The sequence below is a fragment of the Diadema antillarum genome, unplaced genomic scaffold (assembly GCF_040938485.1).
Source record: "Diadema antillarum isolate AM-2024a unplaced genomic scaffold, OU_Dant_1.0 seq00000187_RagTag, whole genome shotgun sequence".
Classification (NCBI taxonomy): domain Eukaryota; kingdom Metazoa; phylum Echinodermata; class Echinoidea; order Diadematoida; family Diadematidae; genus Diadema; species Diadema antillarum.
The window spans coordinates 41,123-62,738 of NW_027271251.1; the positions used below are offsets into that span (position 1 = coordinate 41,123).

At 36.6% G+C, this 21,616-nt stretch overlaps 2 protein-coding genes across 2 annotated transcripts in view; both read right to left on the reverse strand.

The window, feature by feature from the left end:
* Nucleotides 1–629: 629 nt before the first annotated feature.
* Nucleotides 630–10,516, reverse strand: LOC139728587 (uncharacterized). The gene is made up of 5 exons (XM_071639522.1): nt 10,033–10,516; nt 8,574–8,643; nt 7,255–7,320; nt 5,101–5,225; nt 630–992 (listed from the first exon to the last, which is right to left on the reverse strand). The coding sequence occupies exons 1-5, from the start codon at nt 10,142–10,144 to the stop codon at nt 874–876; spliced, it is 492 nt and encodes a 163-aa protein (XP_071495623.1). The 5' UTR covers nt 10,145–10,516; the 3' UTR covers nt 630–873.
* A 4,566-nt stretch (nt 10,517–15,082) lies between these two features.
* LOC139728611 (uncharacterized) overlaps nt 15,083–21,616 on the reverse strand; it is a 42,075-nt gene continuing 35,541 nt past the window's right edge. Inside the window, exons 24-29 of the mRNA XM_071639553.1 lie at nt 18,651–18,750; nt 17,751–17,863; nt 17,059–17,132; nt 16,588–16,632; nt 16,122–16,238; nt 15,083–15,232 (exon numbers count right to left, since the gene is read on the reverse strand). Coding sequence (XP_071495654.1) covers nt 15,083–15,232; nt 16,122–16,238; nt 16,588–16,632; nt 17,059–17,132; nt 17,751–17,863; nt 18,651–18,750 — 599 coding nt within the window. The remainder of the gene's footprint in view (nt 15,233–16,121; nt 16,239–16,587; nt 16,633–17,058; nt 17,133–17,750; nt 17,864–18,650; nt 18,751–21,616) is intronic.

The following is a 21,616-nucleotide window of genomic DNA, read 5'->3' on the forward strand; positions in this document are numbered from 1 at the left end:
CATTTCAGGGGGCTACACAATATGGAGAGCATTAACAACATTTATAAGGGAACTTGCCTTAGCTGCTCACTCTTAAAGAACCATGTCTTTCAGAAAATGATGCATTGTCATTCCACAGAAAAAAAAATAAAACCAACACAAAAGCACTTGACCAAATCACTGCTAATAACCTCCAGCTACCATTTCTTTCTTCAGCTAACACCCTTACTTTAATGCAATCTTGGGCAGCAGTCTATGAGAAATTTGATTATTGAAGTTTACCTTCCAAATCCACCTCGCATCGGGCATATTATTGCCTTTCTTACCATGAATCACATAATTCAATGACAACACACAATTGCATACATTTCATTCTATAGAACAAATGTACCATCAATGTACTCTGCATATAACTTTAGGCTGAAAGCATTGTACTACATATACTACATAAAATGTTATGCATGTTTGATAGGCCACACACAACTGACAATATTGTGAAGTGTTGCGAAGTTTGCAGTTGTGTCAGCATAGCAAGTCAAAACAAACATTTACAATTTACAAGGTGACACAAACCCTAAAATGCTTTATCCAAATCATCTACTTTTTGGCTACATTTTTAATGCTTGATATACCAGGGTACACAATTAGGGACATGATCATACATAAACTGATACTGGCTCAAAACACTTCACAGTTGACAAAGAGTCTTTTCTGCACCAGATGGACACTGATACTTCAAATGGAAGTCGCATAGTACATGATGTAACATTCAGCTTTCCCTTAGCAGTGAATAAGATAAACTACTGATGAGAATAGTTGCACAGGACCATTAGGCTAAAGTGAGATGGACTGGTATTTGGTAGACAGGAGGGATGAGGGGTGTGGGGATGAAGATTAAGCTTGGTTCTGCTGCTCTGCATCATCTTCCACTAGCTCTTTGCGATCTTCAGGATCTCGCGTTGTCTTGCAAGTCTTCGAGATGTAGAGGAATCCACTCAGAAACAGCATGATCCCTGCAAAGAAAGCAAATAAAATAGCTCAGAACATTTACCCCTACCTGAGATAATATCGTGTCAAGCATTTTCTGGACATATTTTGAGGAGCACAGGTTCATCAGGTCTACTATGAGATGACAGGTTTCAACACTTGACTATAACACCTCTTTAAAAAAAAAAAAGTATGTGTTTTTTTTTCTAGTGTATGCATTGTGTGGGCGTGCATGCATGTGTTGGCAGAGACTCCAACTCTCCCGTTTTCGACGGGAGATCTTCCGCCGAAAACCCATTTTTGCAAAATCTCCCGTTCTCCCGCTTGAGATTTAATTTCTCCCGCCCTGGCTCTGTGTCTCCCGTTTGAAAGGATTTCTTACATATTGCTATTGTATGTTGAAAAATTAAGCCTTCGATAGCGCCAGAGAGCATCTAGAACCCTAGGAACTTCGCGCTTCGCACACATCAAGTTGGAGTCTTCCGTTTGCTAGGGTTTCAGGCGGGAGAATCTCCAGCTTTATCAGAAGGTGCTTTGGGTTGGAGTCTCTGTGTTGGTGGTATCTCAGTGGTGGAAAATACTCAAAAAGCATTCACTTTAAAGGAAACACTCATTTGCTGATGCTCGGTCAGTGTGTAAATGCTCCAATTTGTGAAAGTACTTTGCCCTTTGATCGGAATTTCCTTCTCCCTTTGACTATGGCTGGCACTGCCAAAACATACTTTGATTGCATTCTGAAGTAAAATTCTGATACATTAAAGGTGGCACATATGAATAGAAATGAACAGAAGAGTGGCAGAAGTTTCATTTAAATACAGTGCAAAGTGAAGAAAGATATGGAATTCTTCAGTTCCATCAGTATTATCTACAGTAACATATTATGCAAATTAAAAGATGTGACGATGTTAGAGCCCTAAAGAGTCTGTCATTAACCTCTACATAAACCTTCACCAAAATTCCACCGGAAAAATGATGTTCCATGACAATAAAAAAAAAAAAAAATAAAGAGTTTGTTAAAAACTTTTTGAGGGAGAGGGTGATTGTGTTGGTAACTCATTCATACATATATTTGTTGTAAACATTTTTTTATAGTCATGCAAACCAATGGAAGATTTGTGAAGGAAATATATTGTAGACTCATCTTTGTAATTTGCATAGGTGATTGTGATTGTGACCTGTATCACAACTGTATCACAACTATTTCAAATTAAACAAAGATAATCATAACTATGGCACAAGAAATTGTAAAAATTTTTACTTGCCTATGATTCGTACATCCTCTTACAAAAAGTCAATATTCTTTTAAGGTCCACAATCTGGAATTCTATACACTCTGATGTGAAATGTAAGAAGACAGTAACAAGTTTTAAGAAAGCATTCAAGCGTATTTTACTTGAAAAGTATTCTGGAATTACTCAATATCATTCTGAATTAATAGTAGAGGAGCATGACAGGGGTGTGTTTGTGTAAATGGCATCTTGTGTATTGTTAATGTGCTTGTGTATGTTTTGTGTATGTGTATGTGTATGTATGCGAATATTTTTTTTTTCAGTTACTGGTTATAGTTTGTAGAAAGAAGAGACAATACACTGTATTTACTTTCCCGGGGTTAGTTTTAAATAAGGCCCAGCGCCTTCTCATTAACCCCTTCACTTGATAACTTTGGTTGTTTGTTTGCTTGTTTGTCTATTTTGTCACTTTTCATGTTATATTTGTTATACTATTGTCACATTTTTTATGTATGCATGTTTTATTAAGTGAAAATAAAATAAATGAAATGAAAATGAATGAAATACACTATTTACTGAAAGTATGTTGAAGTTTAAAATAACATGACTCCTATTTGTTTTGCTTGATTTTGATGAATTTTCACTGTTTGACCTAAAAAGTTATTCTTTCTAGTCTTACATTAAAATGGAGTGTCTTTAAGCTGCCTTTTAGCCTCCTTCTGGGTGGAATGGCTTACTTTTTTATTACATGGACATCATGAATTGTCAATCACATGACTCATGTCTTTTACTACATTACAAAAACCTTGCCTTGAAGATTAGTTGTGTCACAAATGGCTGTATACAAGACCAGCTCATTACACAGCAAAAACTGAACTGCTTCTTTTCTACTGCTGTACAGTAGCCTGCATACCTGCACATTTCCCAATGAGGTTTACAATTCCTTCAGAAACTATACCTACCACTAGTTAGACACAATATCCTGCCTGCTACAAATTAAGCATTACACACAAACAGCTATTACAAACAGAGATGCTGGTACAAGAAACTACCGCGTGGTATTTTAACTGTCATCATGTTCTTATCAAGGGGGTCAGCTAACTGTGTGGTAGCATGAATGCATTGATTTACTCCTGTGTGTTCGAACAGCCCCCTGCTAAAGGTTAGATAAGCATGGTGGTTGCCATTATGCATACATGGCCCTAAGCATATTTGACACACAGACAAACAGGCATACAAAATGCCAGTTTCCTGGCACGTTGTCCTTGTAACATGATATCAGAGCTAAGTTTATCACAAGTTCACATGATGTACATTGTATTGTATTCCATTGTTTCCATTAAGATCCGGCTCTCCTTCAACTGGCCATACATGCACTCTCAGAGCTTCAATATACCCAACGTATACCCTGCATACAATCATATTGTGCATGCAGGTTATTGTGCAGTTGTACTACAATATGTGTCTGTGATGTGACAACATTCTGTGCTGTGAGATGAGAAAGGACGTGGAATTAACATTCACTCCTTCTAAAATGATTGCTAATTACTTGCACATTTTGCGATTCGCATTTTATACTGCCACTGATATAAAAAACACTGAACTATTTTTATACTGAGGCAGCAGTCGGTACATGATAAAATGAAATCGATGAAGAGCTATAAATTTGCAAAGAGAAAGCCTAAGCATACACCAGCTGGAACAAAGTTGGAACTAACGACTTATATCATCACTATGTAGGTCCTCCATTTTACTACAAAGGCTGTTCAAAGACAAATTTACAACTTACCTAGTTACTTCAGCAAAAGAAATACAATCAAACTTGCCTTAGTGGCCACCTGTCTATAGCAACCACTTAACCCCCCCCCCCCCCCCCCCCCCCCCCCCGAGAAATGCCACGTTAATGACCATGTATATAGTGGCCGCCAATTATGTCCGCCAATTTCGTTTCCCGCGGTAGATTTTAACCTGTGTACATCAGCCACAGAGCCACAGAAGTCCTGATAATTCAGCATGTTTTTCTGCTTGCAGCCATGCTGGTCATGCTTGGCAAACAATTCAGTCATAACCAGCCCTGCATTCACCTGCTATTCAGGCATAGTAATGACTGATGAAAAACGTGCTTACTGTATGCACACCAGTGTGCAATATCTCAGTCAATAATGCCATTGTTCGATGCAAGGAACACATGCATAAGTGTACATAAATAATACTTGTATACAACAATGATACATATGCATGCATGTGATACACACAAAATGTCAGATAACCTGCAACTCTTTTCGTCTACCTCGGGTGGCCACTATGGACAGGTTTGACTGTATATTGGTCATGAGAACTGGGCTGTCGTCATGGTAATTGCAATTGTCCAAACATATGACATAATCACATTGCATGACACTGTGTCCCAGTGTAAAGCACTGGGAAGAATATTTTAAAGAATCAAGCAGTATCAAAGTCTCTTGAAACACTTTCTTTTGGCCTCCAAAACCATACTAGAGCATTAAAACATATTATACTATTATTCTGCAGAAAAGCAAGGGGGGGGGGGGGGTTAATAGATGAGGTAACAGAATATAGATGTAACACAGGGAACGATTCAAAGATGAATAGACAGAGGTAAGGGCATGACTAAGGTTGACATGATGTCTGACTGGCTTTCATGCTCTGGAATAAAAGGAAGATTTATGTGCAACTGTATGTATGCAATACTGCAAATGCGAATATCATTTGCGAGGAATTTTTGCACATTTCTGCATCAAGATAAGAAATGAGGATATTTTGTTTACTACATGTTGCCCTACTTGAGTTTCATTTGATACCATTATGAGCAATGTATGTCTACAAGTCATTACAATCAAAAGCACCAATAAAGTGTATTGAAAGAAAAAGTTTGTTTACTTACCACAGAGTATACGAAGGTCCACACCAAACGGGATGAAACAGATAATTCCCATGATGATGTACACCAGTCCCCTCTTCCATGTGTCAATAAACCACATTGCCTTGATAGCCTTTGTGCAGCTTTGCCTGAAACAATGAGAACAAAAATGGATTCAAACAGGGCTGTAAATAGCAGGGGCATAGATTTTGACAACATGTCTGTTCATATGGGACATAAACTTTAGAAATAAATGAGAAATGGACAAGAAAATTGAAGTGGCTTTGTTTGCGATTTTTCTTTTCATCAATACAAACAGTAGGTCCACTGATATCAATTTCATGCTTATAGAAATATCTTTATATAAAAACTTCTGCAGGTATTGCAGAGATTTCAAATGCAGATTTTTTTCTTCTTTTTTTTTTAAGGAAATGAATACAAATCTAGATGGGAGCTTTTACTACAAGATTTTTGGCAAGGTGCTCATCTGAGTAAACTAATAAACATCCATACAATTAGAAATACAAGCACTTTGTATTGTGTTTGCCCCTGACAACACAAATACAAAGTTGTAATGTATATACAATGCACTTCGCATAATATAATGCCAATAGTAAAATCATTACAGTGCCTCAAAAGTGTACATGGACAAGGAAAGCCCCTACAACATGCAATATTGTGTTGGTTACATCAAACATTACGCAGCAACTGGATAAATATGTTCACATATCAGTGGCTCAGGATATTCTCCCATGGGAAGATCATCCTTAGTAGATGACATCACTATTAAAATCACTTTTATGTAAACAAATGGCAAATGGTAGAAAAAAGACATTTTCAGTGCAATTGACAAATCTACAATACAATTTGATAATTTTGCAGTTTTAGTTCTGGATTCACAAATGATTTGTGATGCCTACAAAAATGTTATCTTCGAACATCCCTTTGGAACATTTATGTCTGTTCTTGCTTATCAATCTACAATAATGAAAAAAACAACAACAACTTAATACCCCGTCACACTAGAGGCAGAATGAGCCGGAATGCCGTTGGAATGAAAATTCTTCCTGCCTTCCTGCATATTCGAAGTGCATGCTAAAAATTCTGACGACATTCTGAGTGCGTTCCAAACATTCGGGCCCATTCTTGTGGCCAGCCCGAATGTTTTAAGCATGGCATTTGAAGTGGAGAAATATCAATTTTTATTCGAAACGTATTCTAACTGGACTCTGATTGCATTCTAAATATTCCTACGGCATTCTAAATATTCTGACGGGATTCGAACAGCATTTGAAACAATCTGTTCTTATTTGAGGGAGAATCGCAACAGTGTTGCACCTCAAATTCTGCCAAAATATCTCAAATGCTCAAATGCTCATACAATTATCCCTAGTTAAATACTGGATAGTGAAAAGGTTAGAGTAAAGATTACGATTAGGGTTAGCTTTAGGGTTAGAGTTTGGGTTAGGGTTAGGATTAGGTTCCGAATTAGGAGTAGGGTTAGGGTCACGGGAAGGGTCTGGGGTAATTGGCCTAGACACTCTCTTTCAAGAAGGTCTTGCTGGAGGACAGCAATCTGTAGCAAAGCAATATGGTCCAAGGATGGTCGGGTTGAGACTGGTGAAAATCACCATTTTATACGCTATCGGAGAGCATCCCGGCGGAATTCTTGACACACAAGGGACATTCATCTTGCATTCTAAGTACGTTCTAAGTGTATTTCCAAATTTTCAGGCTGCATTTTGTTTGAATTCATGAACATTCAAAGTATATTTGGTAGCCATTCCTGGAACATTCTGATCACATTCGAAATGAGTTTGTACTGCATGCGAGACGCTTTCCGACCATCAGACTTCAGGCAGCAATCGAACGGCGCTGTGCGGCAATTCGAAGATTCTGACCCCATTCTAACAGTATTCTCAATATTCCTACAGCGTTTCAAGTACATTCGAGCAGCATTCGAGAGCTAATTCATTCGGAAAGTGCAGAATGATTCGAGGAGGATTCGAAGTCCATTCCAAGTATTCGAACAACATTCCCTACCAAACTGTTAGAATTTGAATTTTTCTCCCGAATGTGGCACGAATTTGGAAGATCTTTAATTCCGGCTGGTTCTGCTTGATTCGTGCTGATTCCGAATAAGTGTGACGGGGTATAAGACAAGAAGAGCATATTTACCTGCACCAAGTTGTGTACGTGAAGAGTGTCAATATTTCAAGAAGCAGCACAATGCTTCCAGCAACACTAAATAGTGGAGTGAAATGACACAACGGAAAGCAATGATCAATATAATCTCTGAGAGAAGGAAGAAGCATGCAGAGGTCTCCAGATAACACACTGCAAACTGGATCTCATCAAATTCAGATTTAAACACACTGTGCTCCTCTATCTTATATAACATTTTATATTTTGTCTTATATTTGATTGGTATATGATGCATCCAACACATGTTTTGTACTACAGTCTTGTATCCAGTACAAATAACTGACTACACATTATTCCCTATTCCATGCATACTTTTGAAAACCCATTGAGGACTGTTTGATTTTGCTACAACACGCATTTCCCATAGACGCTTGCCTGAGTATACTCGGGACTCGTCCTCAACGGCTTAAAAGAATAAATAAATAAATTCAATTTTAAAAAACAACAACTTTTTTCTTCACAGCAATCATTTGTTTCAGTCTTGCCTCATTTCCCACATGTGTATCTTCAAATAAAATACAGATGATCTGCTCCAAAAAGCAGTCCAGGGTTGGCCGACAATAAGCCATTCATAGTTATGTATATGATTGATAGCAATATGAATTCCATCAATCATGATCTCATGACATATTGGAAAGCACACTCATTAAAAGTTTCTGAATCGATAATGTAAAGATAAATTTAGCAATAAATACATGTTCATTTGTAGCTGAACTTCCTTGCTGACATAAAACCTTACAAACACGTGAAAAACAAAACAATAACTAAGTTATTATACTGTTTATGTTCAGTTAAGTCTATGGTATCTTGACCCATCAAGATACTCCAATGGGGGGGGGGGGGGGGGGAGAGAGAGAGAGAGAGAGGAGGTATTTACATTTTTCAGCAAAAGAATGCCAGGGCTGTTTGAAGCCATATTCAACAAAAATCTTTTCTGACAGTTGAGAAATTTCTGACACTTGCTAACAACTGTAATATCATTCTACTGATTCAGGAAAATCACATCACCCTTTACAAGAAATTCGAAATTATCAGCAACACTGAGTTTGAGCTTTGTATATTACAAAGTTCCTCCACTCTTTGGGCAAGATCTGGATTTTAATTCACTAAATGTCTTACAAACAAAATCATACAAAAATTATCTGCTTATTGCATAGAAACAGGGCCAGCTCCATTGAAGCAAAAATGTTGACATACAGTAAGTACTATGTGCCATAGTTTTGTTTCTTTTACAGGAATTCATCATATATGCAGCAAAGATCTAGATAGTTAATACAAATGTAGCTACTTACAAGAGATACACCCAAATCCAGAATTTTGCAGCATTGTCCATCACAAAGTAAACACCAACTCCAATCAAAGCTTAAATGAAAAGCAAAAGTAAATAATCATATGAAATGTGTAATTGCAAAGAGAGACTGTCATGCATACATGTACAGTATTATACAGCCACATTTCAAAATGCACTCTGATAACGGAATACTCTATGTTTGTGGAAGAGAGTCTGAGAGATGTGCCAATGGGTATCTAAAGTAACAGGGTGAATTTTCAAACAGTCTTAAACGCATAATTAAAATGCAGTAAATATATCACAGTAGTATATCAGAGGTGGACAACATGATACCCTAAAATAAACTTCTTCTTTTTTTTTAACCCGAGGCCCACTCTGGCTCCTATATACAGTATGTTTGTTTTGTTTTTTGTTGTTGACCCGGTTAGATGGAATATGATTATTTGTGTTGTTTTGTTTCATTTTTGGGCAACATTGCACTGCTGCCCATCCATGACCGCTTTGCGACCCATTGGCTGAGAAGCACAGCTCTAAAAAACTGTGAATGTGTGATTAACAGCCTGCTAAAGAAACATGAATAACAAACTTAAACAACATAGTGATGATTAAATACTTGAGACTCAACAACTCTCTGTTCACAGTGCAGGAATATTCAATCATCAGAGGTTGATAAATCTGTCTATATTTTATTATCACAATTCTTCTTATTGATGTGTTGAGGATCGCTTTTCTTTCTTTTGATTTTTCTTTTGACACTGAAGTTTGTAGTCCAAAACAAACTCAAAACGACACAATAATTAGCATTGATAATAATAAAAAGCACTGATAATATGTCACTTGACAAAAAGTATACAAAAAAAAAAAAAAAAAAGCATCAATGCTAATCAGGTCTGATACCGGTACCTGACATCAATGACAGAGTTTATACTGTTCACAGTAAGTTCCCATTGAATGTTGAAATACATGTTGTACAATGTATAATTCGACTCATCTACCTTTAAATACACAAGACTACAAACTTCTGAAGTATGAAAGAACAGATTAACAATAGAGTTAATGAAACTGAAATTCAACATAACAAAGAGTGTTTACTGGTACTTCTTCTTCAGACTACAGAGCCTCTGTCGGCACTTTACATACATGTAGATTCTACCAATTGAATTAGCATTTCCAAGTCAGAAAAGAACATTACACTGTCTCAAACGACATGTGAGGAAAAGCACCGTCCCAGTCAATTTCGTATGTGAAAAAGAAAATACTAAACTCCCAAGACTAGCTAATACTGGCACTAGCGGTTCTCTGAGATTAGAAGAGCTAGTGTAATTTTTACTTGTACCATACCAGATGCAAGTCTATCATATCATGATAGTTAGTAATAGTATCAACAGAAAAGGAGGTCCACTGCTATGTCATGAAAAACTAAATCCTTTTATTTTTAATTATGAGACCAAAACACTTACAAATAGATGCCAATAACGCCCAAACATTGGAAGCACATGATGGATGACATCCAAACAGTTGAGACCGAACCGATCGGCTGGTTCTGACAGTAACTCTATGATCATCCGCCATGTTTTCTCCGAGGTGAATTAGCAACGTCAGACACTCCTAGTCTCTGAGTCAGCGATCGGTTGCAAGTACGGGTTTCAGCCTGACTGCTGCCGCAGAACTCCGGGGTCACGGTACGAACGAAGAGAGCTTTCAGCGACTGCAAGATGGGTTCAGTTTGCACAGCGAAGAATAATGTTCCGAACAACGAGGTAAAATGGCTATACAATCAAGCGATTACAGGATACTTTTATAACGGTTCATACAATCTGATAACAAAAAGGTTGTGGCCTCCGTCCGTCCTTCCTCGGAAACTTGGCTCTCGACAATAATGTGACTCAGACGTCACCACTGTGAACTTATACACATGTATGTCACGGCCATTACCAGCCAGCGCGCAGTGCGTACAGCTCCACAGCTCAGCTGGCAGGTGTATGGCTACTCTGTACTGTTGATGTTGTGGATGGATGATACGCGTGATTAATTCCACCAAACCAAACAAAAGCTGCAGCTGTGCTACATGGTGAAGTTATGGTTCACTAGGCATGGGAGCCCACTTGTCTATCGCTGCGTTGAGACGTTACCAACGAAAAAACACAGTAGAAATGATTTTTTTTTTTTAAAGAAATTTAGCAGAAAAAATAACCAAATCAATTTCACATTAACTCCGGTTTTTGGCAAACAAAGCATTCAGTTTTTATCAAAGTTTTGCTAACTTTTTAGAATTGTATTCTGCGATGCAAAATGATATTGGTTGAAAGAGAAACTTATAACAAAATAGAAATATGCAATCAGACAAAAGAGCAAACAAAAACCAGAATTTTTTTTTTTTAAATTATGATGTCTTATTTCTGTTAGATTTTACTGCAATTTTCACTTGCATTTATTGCAAAGCTGACTGCAGTAGAATTTTAGATTTCCCTGTGCAGTCTACTTGAACATTGCAGTGTTGTTGTTGTTGTTTTTTCTTCAAGCGAAACAAATTTACTTCTACCAGGGGAATGAACTCCTGTTCCATTATAAACTTCAACTTCTCTTTTCCCCATCTTAATGTTTCTCTTTCCCTCCCTCTCTCTGTTTCCTTCAGTTTTTCTTATCAATATCACTTGGATTCCTCCACCCTGCCCTCATATCAGGTCAGTTGTTACTGATAATCATTAACTAACTATTCAACTAACAAAATATCAAACTAACCAACCAATTATATAAATATATATATGATACACATATATACCATATACATATGTGTATATAGATATAACTATGAAATACATGTATATATATATATATATATATATATATATATATATATATATTCATATATACATATGGGCTATATACAGTATGTCCCTCCCCCCCCCAAAAAAAAAATATATATATATACATATGATCATATTTTGAATTGATAACTTTCAAAATCATCGAACAATTGTAATGCTATTTCAGGGTATGAAATTATAACTTCTTACCTACCTCTTGCAGCAAGCCCATTAAATTTGGTTAAGTGGTTACAGGGAACATATATATATATATATATATATATATATATATATATATATATATATATATATATATATATATATATATATATACATATATACATATATATATATATATATGAATATATATAATTTATATATGTATATGCTTCAGTGAGGATATTTGAAGACTTTTTGTTAATAACAAAGTAGGAGTAGGTGTACATTACAATAGATGCAGTTGATATAGATGGAGTGACAACCACAAAGGATGACAACCACATAACTGCTCAGAGCTGATTGAACTTATTGTCGGGCTTCTACCACATTAACTGCAGTTTTTGGTATATATAATGATATTTCAAAATTCCATATAAACATGCTTCCTACATCCTGGTTAATTACTGTACATGAAGTGAAATGCAGCATCCTCATGTTCTAAAAACAGTTTTTCAGTAAATGTTCATGTCATTTAATTTCCTGTTATTCTTGTTTTGTTCTCTTTACGACCTCTAGATGAACAACATGTAATTTGAAAGAAGAGAGTTTCTTGTTTCGATGTAGATTGGTAATTATTCCTGTATATGCCCCCCCCCCCAAAAAAAAAAAAAAACCAACAACAACCAAAAACCAAAAAAAAAAAAACTGTAGCACAACAAAACACTTGTTCACTAGGGCTTTCCAAATACTTTGATTTTAATCAAACACTAGTACATGTACTTGTTTCAGTCATATAATGCATATCTGATCAAGGTGATTGCAAATTTGAACAATTTGAACAATTTTTTCTCCCTACAAGCTGGACACATCACAGTACTTCTCTAACAGACATCAATAAGTATTGCACAAAAATGAAAACATACAAGGAAAAAATGACACCGGGATGAAGAGATAGCTGATGTTCTTATATCAATTCATCTATGTGACACCTTATTTCATTGTGGTAATTCGACAAAATATATCTGGTATATACTGTAGGGTAAATTTGGAGCTGTCAACATCTGGACCAAGTTATAAGGAAAATTCATCAATGCAGAGCACATTGCAGATATCATTTACCAGATCTATCAAGCTGGTTAAAAAAAAAAATGGGAGCATGACTCAGTTGGGAATAACAGAATGGACCATCGGTAGATTTCACTTCACTGTGAATATGCAATGAAAATAAAGTCATTTTTCATACCAAAAGAATTGTACATCAAAAGAATTAAAAACTGAATTATTCAGGAACATTAAAGGGATCCTTTGGGCAGCTGGTTTTGGTAGAAGCATTACAAAGAATAAGAACTTATAGAAATGGGGTTAAAGAAGAACATCTTAAAATCAAAACAATAAATGTAAATACCTCAATTTCATAATCTAAGTCACAGAGCTGAGTTCATTTCAAATGGTACCTCCTAGTTACGGTAAACAAACTCTTCCAGTAGAACCATCTACACTGTACTAGATTAAAAGTTGTTTATGCGATCATTAACATGATAAGTCACTTCATAAAATTGAGCACTGACTTGGTGAAACAGGTTTGACATTTCAAAAGCAAGAAATATGATTTGACAGCATATGAGAGGAGTATTTTAAAATGAGGGTGAATCTATTGTTTGTCTTTAGTCCCTTGTGACGCAATATATGCCAAAGACGGTGTCCAAGAACATTGTAATCAGTGAAATGCAGCTGACTTTTAAATTTGGTCATTTCTGTTATGAGGTACCTTGTTAAAAGGAGGCTTTAAGGAAATGGCAAGTTTTCTTTCTTATCAATTTGTTCCTTACTATAAACAAACACCATTTTCATGTCAGCTTATCAATACACAGGACTACATAGCACTGAAGAAACATGATAATCACAAAAATGACCAAGGGGGTGCCTCACAAGGGTCTGCTAATCATGTGTCAGCAAGCTGTATTTCCTTGGAAGTACCAAGCTGAATGGTCAACAGAAACCAGCATATGACAGTATGACAACAGTCAAGGGCAGTCCTATGCCCTACAAATGCTTGCTCTCCAAAACTATGCTTGTATTACTTAAAGGGATCGTATAGTTTTGGTTCAGACCTAATTTCAGGTTTCTAACACTTTTGGTGAGATAATGAGAAACCTCTTATGAAACATGAAAGAGCATGTAATTCTATGAGGAATTCAATGTGTATTTGATGAAAATTGGTTTTGAAATGGCTGAGATATCCAAAACAGAGCAATTCTAATAAAGTGTGATACCCACACCTCATTACGATCGCTTAGTTTTACTTTGTTTTTGGATGTTTCAGTCATTTCAAACCTGATTTTCATCAAATAAACTTTGAATTCCTCTTAAAATGGTATGCTCTGTATTACATCATAAGTGTTTTCTTGGTATCTCGCAAAAAGTTAAAAGCCCAATTCTCATCTCCACCAATATTGTACCATCCCTTTAAACATTTGGTATAGTCAATGGGTACAGCTCACAAACCACAATGAAATCCACCCTCAGCCCTCTGACACATAACAAGTGGACTCTCAGAGAAAAGTTCCTACAGTGGATTCCCGTTATAACGAAGTCCTCGGGACCGGCAGTTTTCTTTCATTACATCGAAATTTCATTATAACCAAACAGATAAACAATAAAAAACAAAGAGTGGATAATGTTACAATCTGAATTTTTACTTCATTGTGACCAGAATTTCGTTATAATCATGTTCGTTATAACAGGAGTGCACTGTATTAGATTATCAATCTAATACCATTTGATTTTTTTTTTTTTTAAAGTCAAAATTCTGCATTCCAGATAAAGGGGATAGGATTGCCTGAGACAGTGAAAAACTCTGTTAAAACACAACAACAACAAAAACCCAAGTCAGATATTCCATGATCTCTATCTGGCTGTGTAAGTTTGATTACATTCCAAATCATCATTGTTGTGGAAAACACTACATCTCTGAGCACACTGGCACACATGAGTTCTCAGATAGTCAAGGTGTTGCTGCATGACATTTTGCCTGAATTCAGCTCTCAGCTCTTCTTTCAGCTACAATTCTTTCAACCCCTCACATTTGTATCTCTTACTAAGTTACTGCTGTTCTGGTGCCCCCTCCCCCCTCTCCAATTATTTATAGACCATGACATTCGTTCAAGCACATTCCACATTCCACTGGAGGGCAAAGGGCACCATAGCAAGCACGGTCTGTTCTCAAAGATTGTCTGTCATGCAAAATCACTTTCAAGGACAGTCTCCCATGCAGTGTCCACTCTCAAAGATTGGACAGGTGTTCCAAGCACTGTCTACTTTCAAAGTCGTCCATGGAACACTGTCCACTTTCAATGACAGTCTCTTGAGTACAGTCCATCCTCAAGTCAGGTCTTACAAACACTGCCCATTTCAAAACAATTCACTCTTCCAAGCTGGAGTCATGCTCTTGCCAATCATCTCAAGGTAGTCCAATGAATACCATTCTCTTCTTAGCAATAGTTTTTCTGGAAGCAGTTTCCCCTAAACTTCTGCTAGATCCCAGCTAGGTCAGTTCTTGGAATGAGTCCAGCAAGTTGTAGGCGACCTCTGACATGTCAAAAGGGGTGTGGTCTCCACCGGGAGACAGGAAGGCAGCTAGGATCCCCTTCTCCTTGTTGGTCTGCAGGAACTCTGAGATTACCTGCCAACGTTCCTGCAGGAGGTATACATACAGAGAGCAACAAAAAGTCAAGTGAGAAGGCCTATTTCTTTGTCAGTAAAAGGACAAAGTTCTTTTCCCAACCCAGTTTTATTTCATGTGCCACACACTTGAAAACATAATCTAATCACCATTACATCAAAAGCATAAGGTCAAATGGTGCTTTGGGACACTATTACAAGCAAAAAACATACAGCTGTTATGGTATAATGCTGAGCACAAATGAAAATGAATGAAAATGAATGCCTCTAGAGACTCATACTTATTTTCTTTTCATCCATTCTCCAGTTCTAAAATGCTACTGAAGACCGATAGAGGCTATACCTAACCAGAACACCTAAACAGATAATTATTTTACAGATAAACCACATACATGTATACCTGCTGCTGTGATGTCATGGGAATATCTATCGATGAGATCTATCGATTGCACAATCATGTCAGTAGAAATCGAAACAATGACATATTTAAATCAGCAGCATCTAGCTGTCAAGCCTCATTGGCTTTTTCTGATACTGATACATCCTATTTCATTTTTCTTTATCACAATGCATTCTGTTTGCTCTATTGCATCTGTTTGCTGTTTTTACACCTTCATACCAGTACATATTGTGTATATATGAATGCTTGTTATTTTGCCATTTTTACCTGAATTATGAAATAAAACGAATGAATGAAACAGGCTATACACGTATACATTAGTGTAAAATGTTTGCTGGCAATGGATACAGCAAAATAAATGCAATCTTTGAAAAATGCATTATGGGAATGATACCTTCTAAGCACCTCACAACTATTTCTCTTGCTTTTGATTCCAATTTGCTGGATATTCCTGTGAAGTAATCAGTAGATGTTGGGTATATCTGTCATGATTTATACTCACACTATCTCTGTCTTCATCAGCCCACTTGTACGGTGGCAGAGACGGTAATTTCAGGATGGGATAGACGGACTCCATGAATACTGATGTGAAGAGAGCTTTCATCTGCTCTGGATCTTTCTGTAAAGGTTGACAATACATCACATTAAGGAAGGAAAGACTTTACAATTTAGCACTCAGAATCATTTATCTGCATAAGCATGGAAATTTACATTTTCCATTTTTCCTGTACCTACGTTTGCACAATCTGCTACATACTGGCACAACTGGTATTTCATAAAACTATATGACTTTCCCTGAAAGGAAATTGAAATTGAAATTGAAATTGAAATTGAAAAGGTGTTTTATTGATCAATATCCAATAGAACGTAGTAATGATAAAGGGAATGAAATTCAAAAGAGTATGTTAAAATATCAGCTTTATTCACTTTCCTTATGTGTAGGAACTGTATGATATTGAAGAAATTACCTTTTCAAGCTTCTTGACTTTGGCCTTCTTGTCTGCCCAAGAACTCTGAAATAAGTGCAAAAACAAATTCCCATAATCAAACGTTCATCACATCAAGATACACATTCTTAATTGTTACATGGAAAACAAACCAATTCTTCTTGAAGAAAATCCCTCTGTCAAAATCTTATAATTTCAAACCCTCATTTCTTTGAAAATTTCTGAATTTCTACAGCTTGTTTGTAAGCCTTTCCTTTTGTCTTCTATTTTGACACTACATTCAAATTAGAAAGGAAGAGTAAACTTTATGTGGCATGCAGCATGCAGACAAACACATACATTTGTACACAGACATTCAATTCATGTACGCATATTCACCAACACAGACACAAACAGACAAACTGCAAGCTACTCTATACATAGAACACCAAACTCATATACACACACACACAGGTAAAAACAAGAAAAACAATCTTGCTGTGGGTTCCTCACTCTCAGTGCATCCATCAGGTCGGGGTACTTGGTAGCTTCTGGGAACGTGGCAAGAACTGGGCAGTGAATCAGGTCTGTATCAAATACGACAAGAAAAATGTCAAAGAACATTTAAACACATGTGAGAGGAAAGTTAATTACTCAATGTTGTCACAGCATACAATACTGATGAAATTGCACAAACATTTGGACTCAAATATGAAGTCGGTAAAGCAAATAAATTCTCCAAAACATCCATGATAACCTTTACAAAAAGAGATTATCTCCTAAACAAATCAAAGCTTGAATGAAAGTGACTCACTCACTTTTACAGATACCAATCTGATAAACTTCATTTGGAATATTTCATCTTAATTCTATTCTAAGTTTTACTATGGGACAGAATGGTTCTGATGAGCAAAAGCATTTGAAAAAGGTTTTCTTCCCACCTCAGCTGTGTATTTTGCTGTTGATTTACTTACAGCAACATACTAGGTACTCAAGCATTCAAATCACAAGAAAGCCAGAAAAGATTTATCATTGGTCAAATCCATTCTGAATCTTCTGCCACTGTGTAATTGATGATATACTGCATAGCTGCCATATATTCCAAAGAGTCTACAATAAAAAAACAAACAAACATACACACATACAAAGACACAGATATGCAACTTAGCGAGATATTTTCATAATGTGGGCACGACTTTGCCTACCTGCGTTCTGAAGGTCGATGCGGTCTCTGAGGACTTCATCAGCCTGCAGCTTGCGGAAGAAAGTGAGGAACGGGAGGTAGACGAGGCAGCTGACCAGTGTCTCTGGCAGCAAGCTGGCAGTGAGACAAACAATATGGACAGGTAAGATGAAGAAGACATGAGCTGCAATATAACATCGAATCAATTACCCACAGATTGGTTTCTTTAAGGAGTACGTCTGCAGTTTGAAACAAATTTTCTTGAGGCAGCAGATCACTTCAAAGACAATTCTATTAAAACATGATAGGTCTGTGAAGACAATACCTCTGCTGAATTGAAACAACCACACTGTCAGAATGTTAATTTATCATCAAGATTCAACAAATTTTCATAGGACATGACATTCCACAGTTACACTTATGTTTCATAAAACCCTTAAACTCACCAGCACAAAGAGTCAGGGGAAAATATAACTTGTAATCTAGTTTATCATCACCCTCATAAGTACCTATTACCTTGCTGTAAATTTACAATTGTAACAGTTGTCATAGCAGAGGTCATAGATGTATTTATGAAGAATTATCACTATCATCCACAATCACAACTGATAAAACAAAAAACAACACAATCATCAGCAGTATGTCCGCTAGCACCAGGAATGTGATTTATCACTACCCTCAAGCAGCAAACTTCCATCGCCACTTCATAACATACCTGGTCATGACACTGGGTAAATCCCTCATACTAATTTCACTAATGGTTAAGATCATGATCCTCATTAACATCATCATCATCATCATCATCATCATCATCATCATCATCATCATCATCATCATTATCATCATGTTCATCATGTTAATCATTGCCATCATCACAGTCATTGGTATCTCATTATCACTGACAAAGTGCGGGTGAACTCACTCGAGCAATGGTTTCTGCTCCTTGGTGGGCGTGAGAAACTTGAGTTGGAGGCGCGGCTGCTTGTTTGCAGACATCATGGCACGGAATTTACTTGAGCTACCTGGATGTTGACAACATTTGGAATAAGACAGGTCAAACAACGATGCATTCACTCTCTCTGCAACACGGGTACAAAAATTTCAAAGATGAGTGTCTGGAAGGCAATACCTTAAAACACTCTGGAAGCATAAGTTGAAGATCAGTGTTGAATTGACAAATGACATTCCTGTGTTCGTAGTTAGATTGAAAAAAAAATCCTACTAACTAAAGAACAAGATGTGTTATCAACAGATTCCTGCTCTCACAGCTAAGCAGACTGAGTAAAAATGTTTGTGTCCATCAAAAGATTTCTGCTTCTATGATAAGAAATGGAGAGAATATTCTATTCATATCTGCAGCAAATATCTATAGATCAATTTCAAAACACAAATTAACACTATGTGACTTCATTGTTTAAAATGACCTGCCGACTTCACAAACTTTCATGCAGCTCCAGCCATCACAGATCTTTTTTATTATGCATTGACAAAATCATAAACACTGCTTTAATAACACTGTTGCAGCTCAATCTTAGATTTGTTGAACATTGCTGACTGAGCCATATGATGATGTTCAAAATGGATGAAAGCCACTCGATCATACAAAAGTTGAAAGATGAGTATAGTAAATCCTGTTCCTAGCAAAATTCCCCTTTTGGAAGCATTTAAAGGAATCTTTGAAAAGCAAATCTCGCATAGCATCATTAACACATGACGACAGAGACTATGGCAGCATGTAGAACCATGCAGCTCAGCTTCCTTAAACTGAAAACATTGTCAAACAATACCTACATAAAAAAAGAAACATGAGACATTTTAGAAAGCACATATCACAGAACAAGACAAGTGCAGGCATTAACCTCATACTGTGTGATGGCAACATCATACTTTATCTATTTCTCTTAAACCATTTTCCAATAATGTCATTATTCCCCAAAGTGCTAAAATACCACGAAAAACAACAAAAGTTAAGATGTGCAAATAATTAATTTTCATGTTGGAGTTTGCTGAAACGAATGATGACGACATACCTGTACCATAGAGTAAGAAGCAAACTTATCCTATCAAGAAAAAAAAAAAATGGCAAGGTGTATATGAATGTACTTAGGTGGTATGAGTGTACACGCAATGGGCAAAAATGAAAATTTTGGACATTGTGAAATTAAGATAACCTGTTCCGTGACGAGAATGGTGCATATTTCTGATCATCAAATCTATATGGCATGAATCAAGTGGCATGAGACACAGCAAGACTGAATTCTGTGCAACAAGCTCATAAAGCATGTGCGGCCCCTTTCCATGGATACAACAAACACACTGAACAGACGATGCTTACTTGGTTGATTAGAAAAACATGTTAATGATCATATAGATCATATGTATCTTGTTTGTAAATATCAAATTTATTCCATATCAAAGGGAATGGGGCATTTAATGAAAAAAAAAGAAATTAATTGTTACTTGTGCTAATGAGGTAGAACAAGTGGTAACTGAATGTGTAATGGAATCATGAGGTAAAGTCATTTTTAGGTACAATTTGTTTTATTTTGTGCTTTTTGTTGTTTTAAATACACTTATGGATATGGTATGTCTTTCAAATTGTATCTGTACACATGCGACAAATCTCTTCTTTCATCTGATATTAGAATGAAAAAAAAAAGGAAGAAAATTATGGGTTAAGTTTTGCTTTTACCTTTAAATTTGTAGTTGGTAGTTCACTAAACATGTCCTCCGGCACCAACACATCAATATTAATTGGTTAGCATAAGGAGTATATTCTGCAAAGCCTTAAAATCCTTGCCCAAGCTATTTGACCTCACAAGTAAAGTTTTTTTTTTCTCCAATCACTCAAATGATTTCAATAGAGAACATTTTGGCAGTGAGGTAATTTTGTGCATGTTGTGCAATGTGATGCCAGCACACAAAGAAAAGTAAATATTTTGTTGACTTTATCATACCTTATAGGTCACCCCATCTTATGCCATGATCAAATACTTAACCATGATGCTGCATTGCACATGTGTGCAAGTGTGTGTGTGTGTGTGTGTGTGTGTGTGTGTGTGTGTGTGTGTGTGTGTGTGTGAGTGTGTGTGAGTGTGTGTGTGTGTGTGTGTGGAGGGTGGGTTGGGGGGAGGGTAGGGGGATGGAGGATGAGGCCGGAGGTAGGAATGGGCGGGCTAGCTGGGGCTGGGTTGTTAGGGTTACAGGGTTGTCATGGATACATTTAAGGGTTGAAAGCTCAACAGATAGCACAGGAATGAGTCAAGAGGCTTCAGCTCATCAAAGACAAAGAGTGAAAAAAAATTGCACTGAGCTTACCTTCCATTTCTAAACAGTGCATTGCCCAAGAAAAAGCATTATAAATACTGGTGTCATATGTGATTGATTTTTCATAACAAAGTTTTGTTCTGAGAAACGTGACATGGTGCCTCGTCAACAAGTGAGACAATATGGTGAGGGTGTAGTGAGGATTAGCTTGGGATATCATGGTCATCGTTTGCAGAAATGAGGGGTGTGAGTACTTGGAAAAAAAAAGTAAAAAAAAAAAAAAACTTATGGGGGAAAAAAATGTCTGATGTGCATTAAACTGAAAATATCAATGCATTTGAGGTGCAAAAAAGTCTGAAAAGTAGGTTTTGGGCAGAGAGGAAAAAAATCTTAAATCAGATTAAACTTACATGCACATATCAGTGTGCGTTCACAATTCGATATCTGTTGCCATAATTGATCTGTCACACAATTTACACAGTTTGCATAATCTATTGGCTAAATCAAACTGCCTTTGTAAATGTGGGCCATTAAATCCAATGAATATCACAAACTTGCACACTTGCAAAAAAACAAAAACAAAAAACATGGTGGCTAAACATACTTTCAGTTTTGAGATAC

Bases quoted from the DNA above. Each gene is read 5' to 3' on its own strand.
- LOC139728587 (XM_071639522.1), bottom strand. From the start codon at position 10,144: ATGGCGGATGATCATAGAGTTACTGTCAGAACCAGCCGATCGGTTCGG. The intron at 5,226-7,254 runs GTAAATATGCTC...TCATTGTTTCAG, and splicing joins ACGTACACAACTTGGTGCAG to GCAAAGCTGCACAAAGGCTA. The intron at 993-5,100 runs GTAAGTAAACAA...CTTTCTTTGCAG, and splicing joins GGACCTTCGTATACTCTGTG to GGATCATGCTGTTTCTGAGT.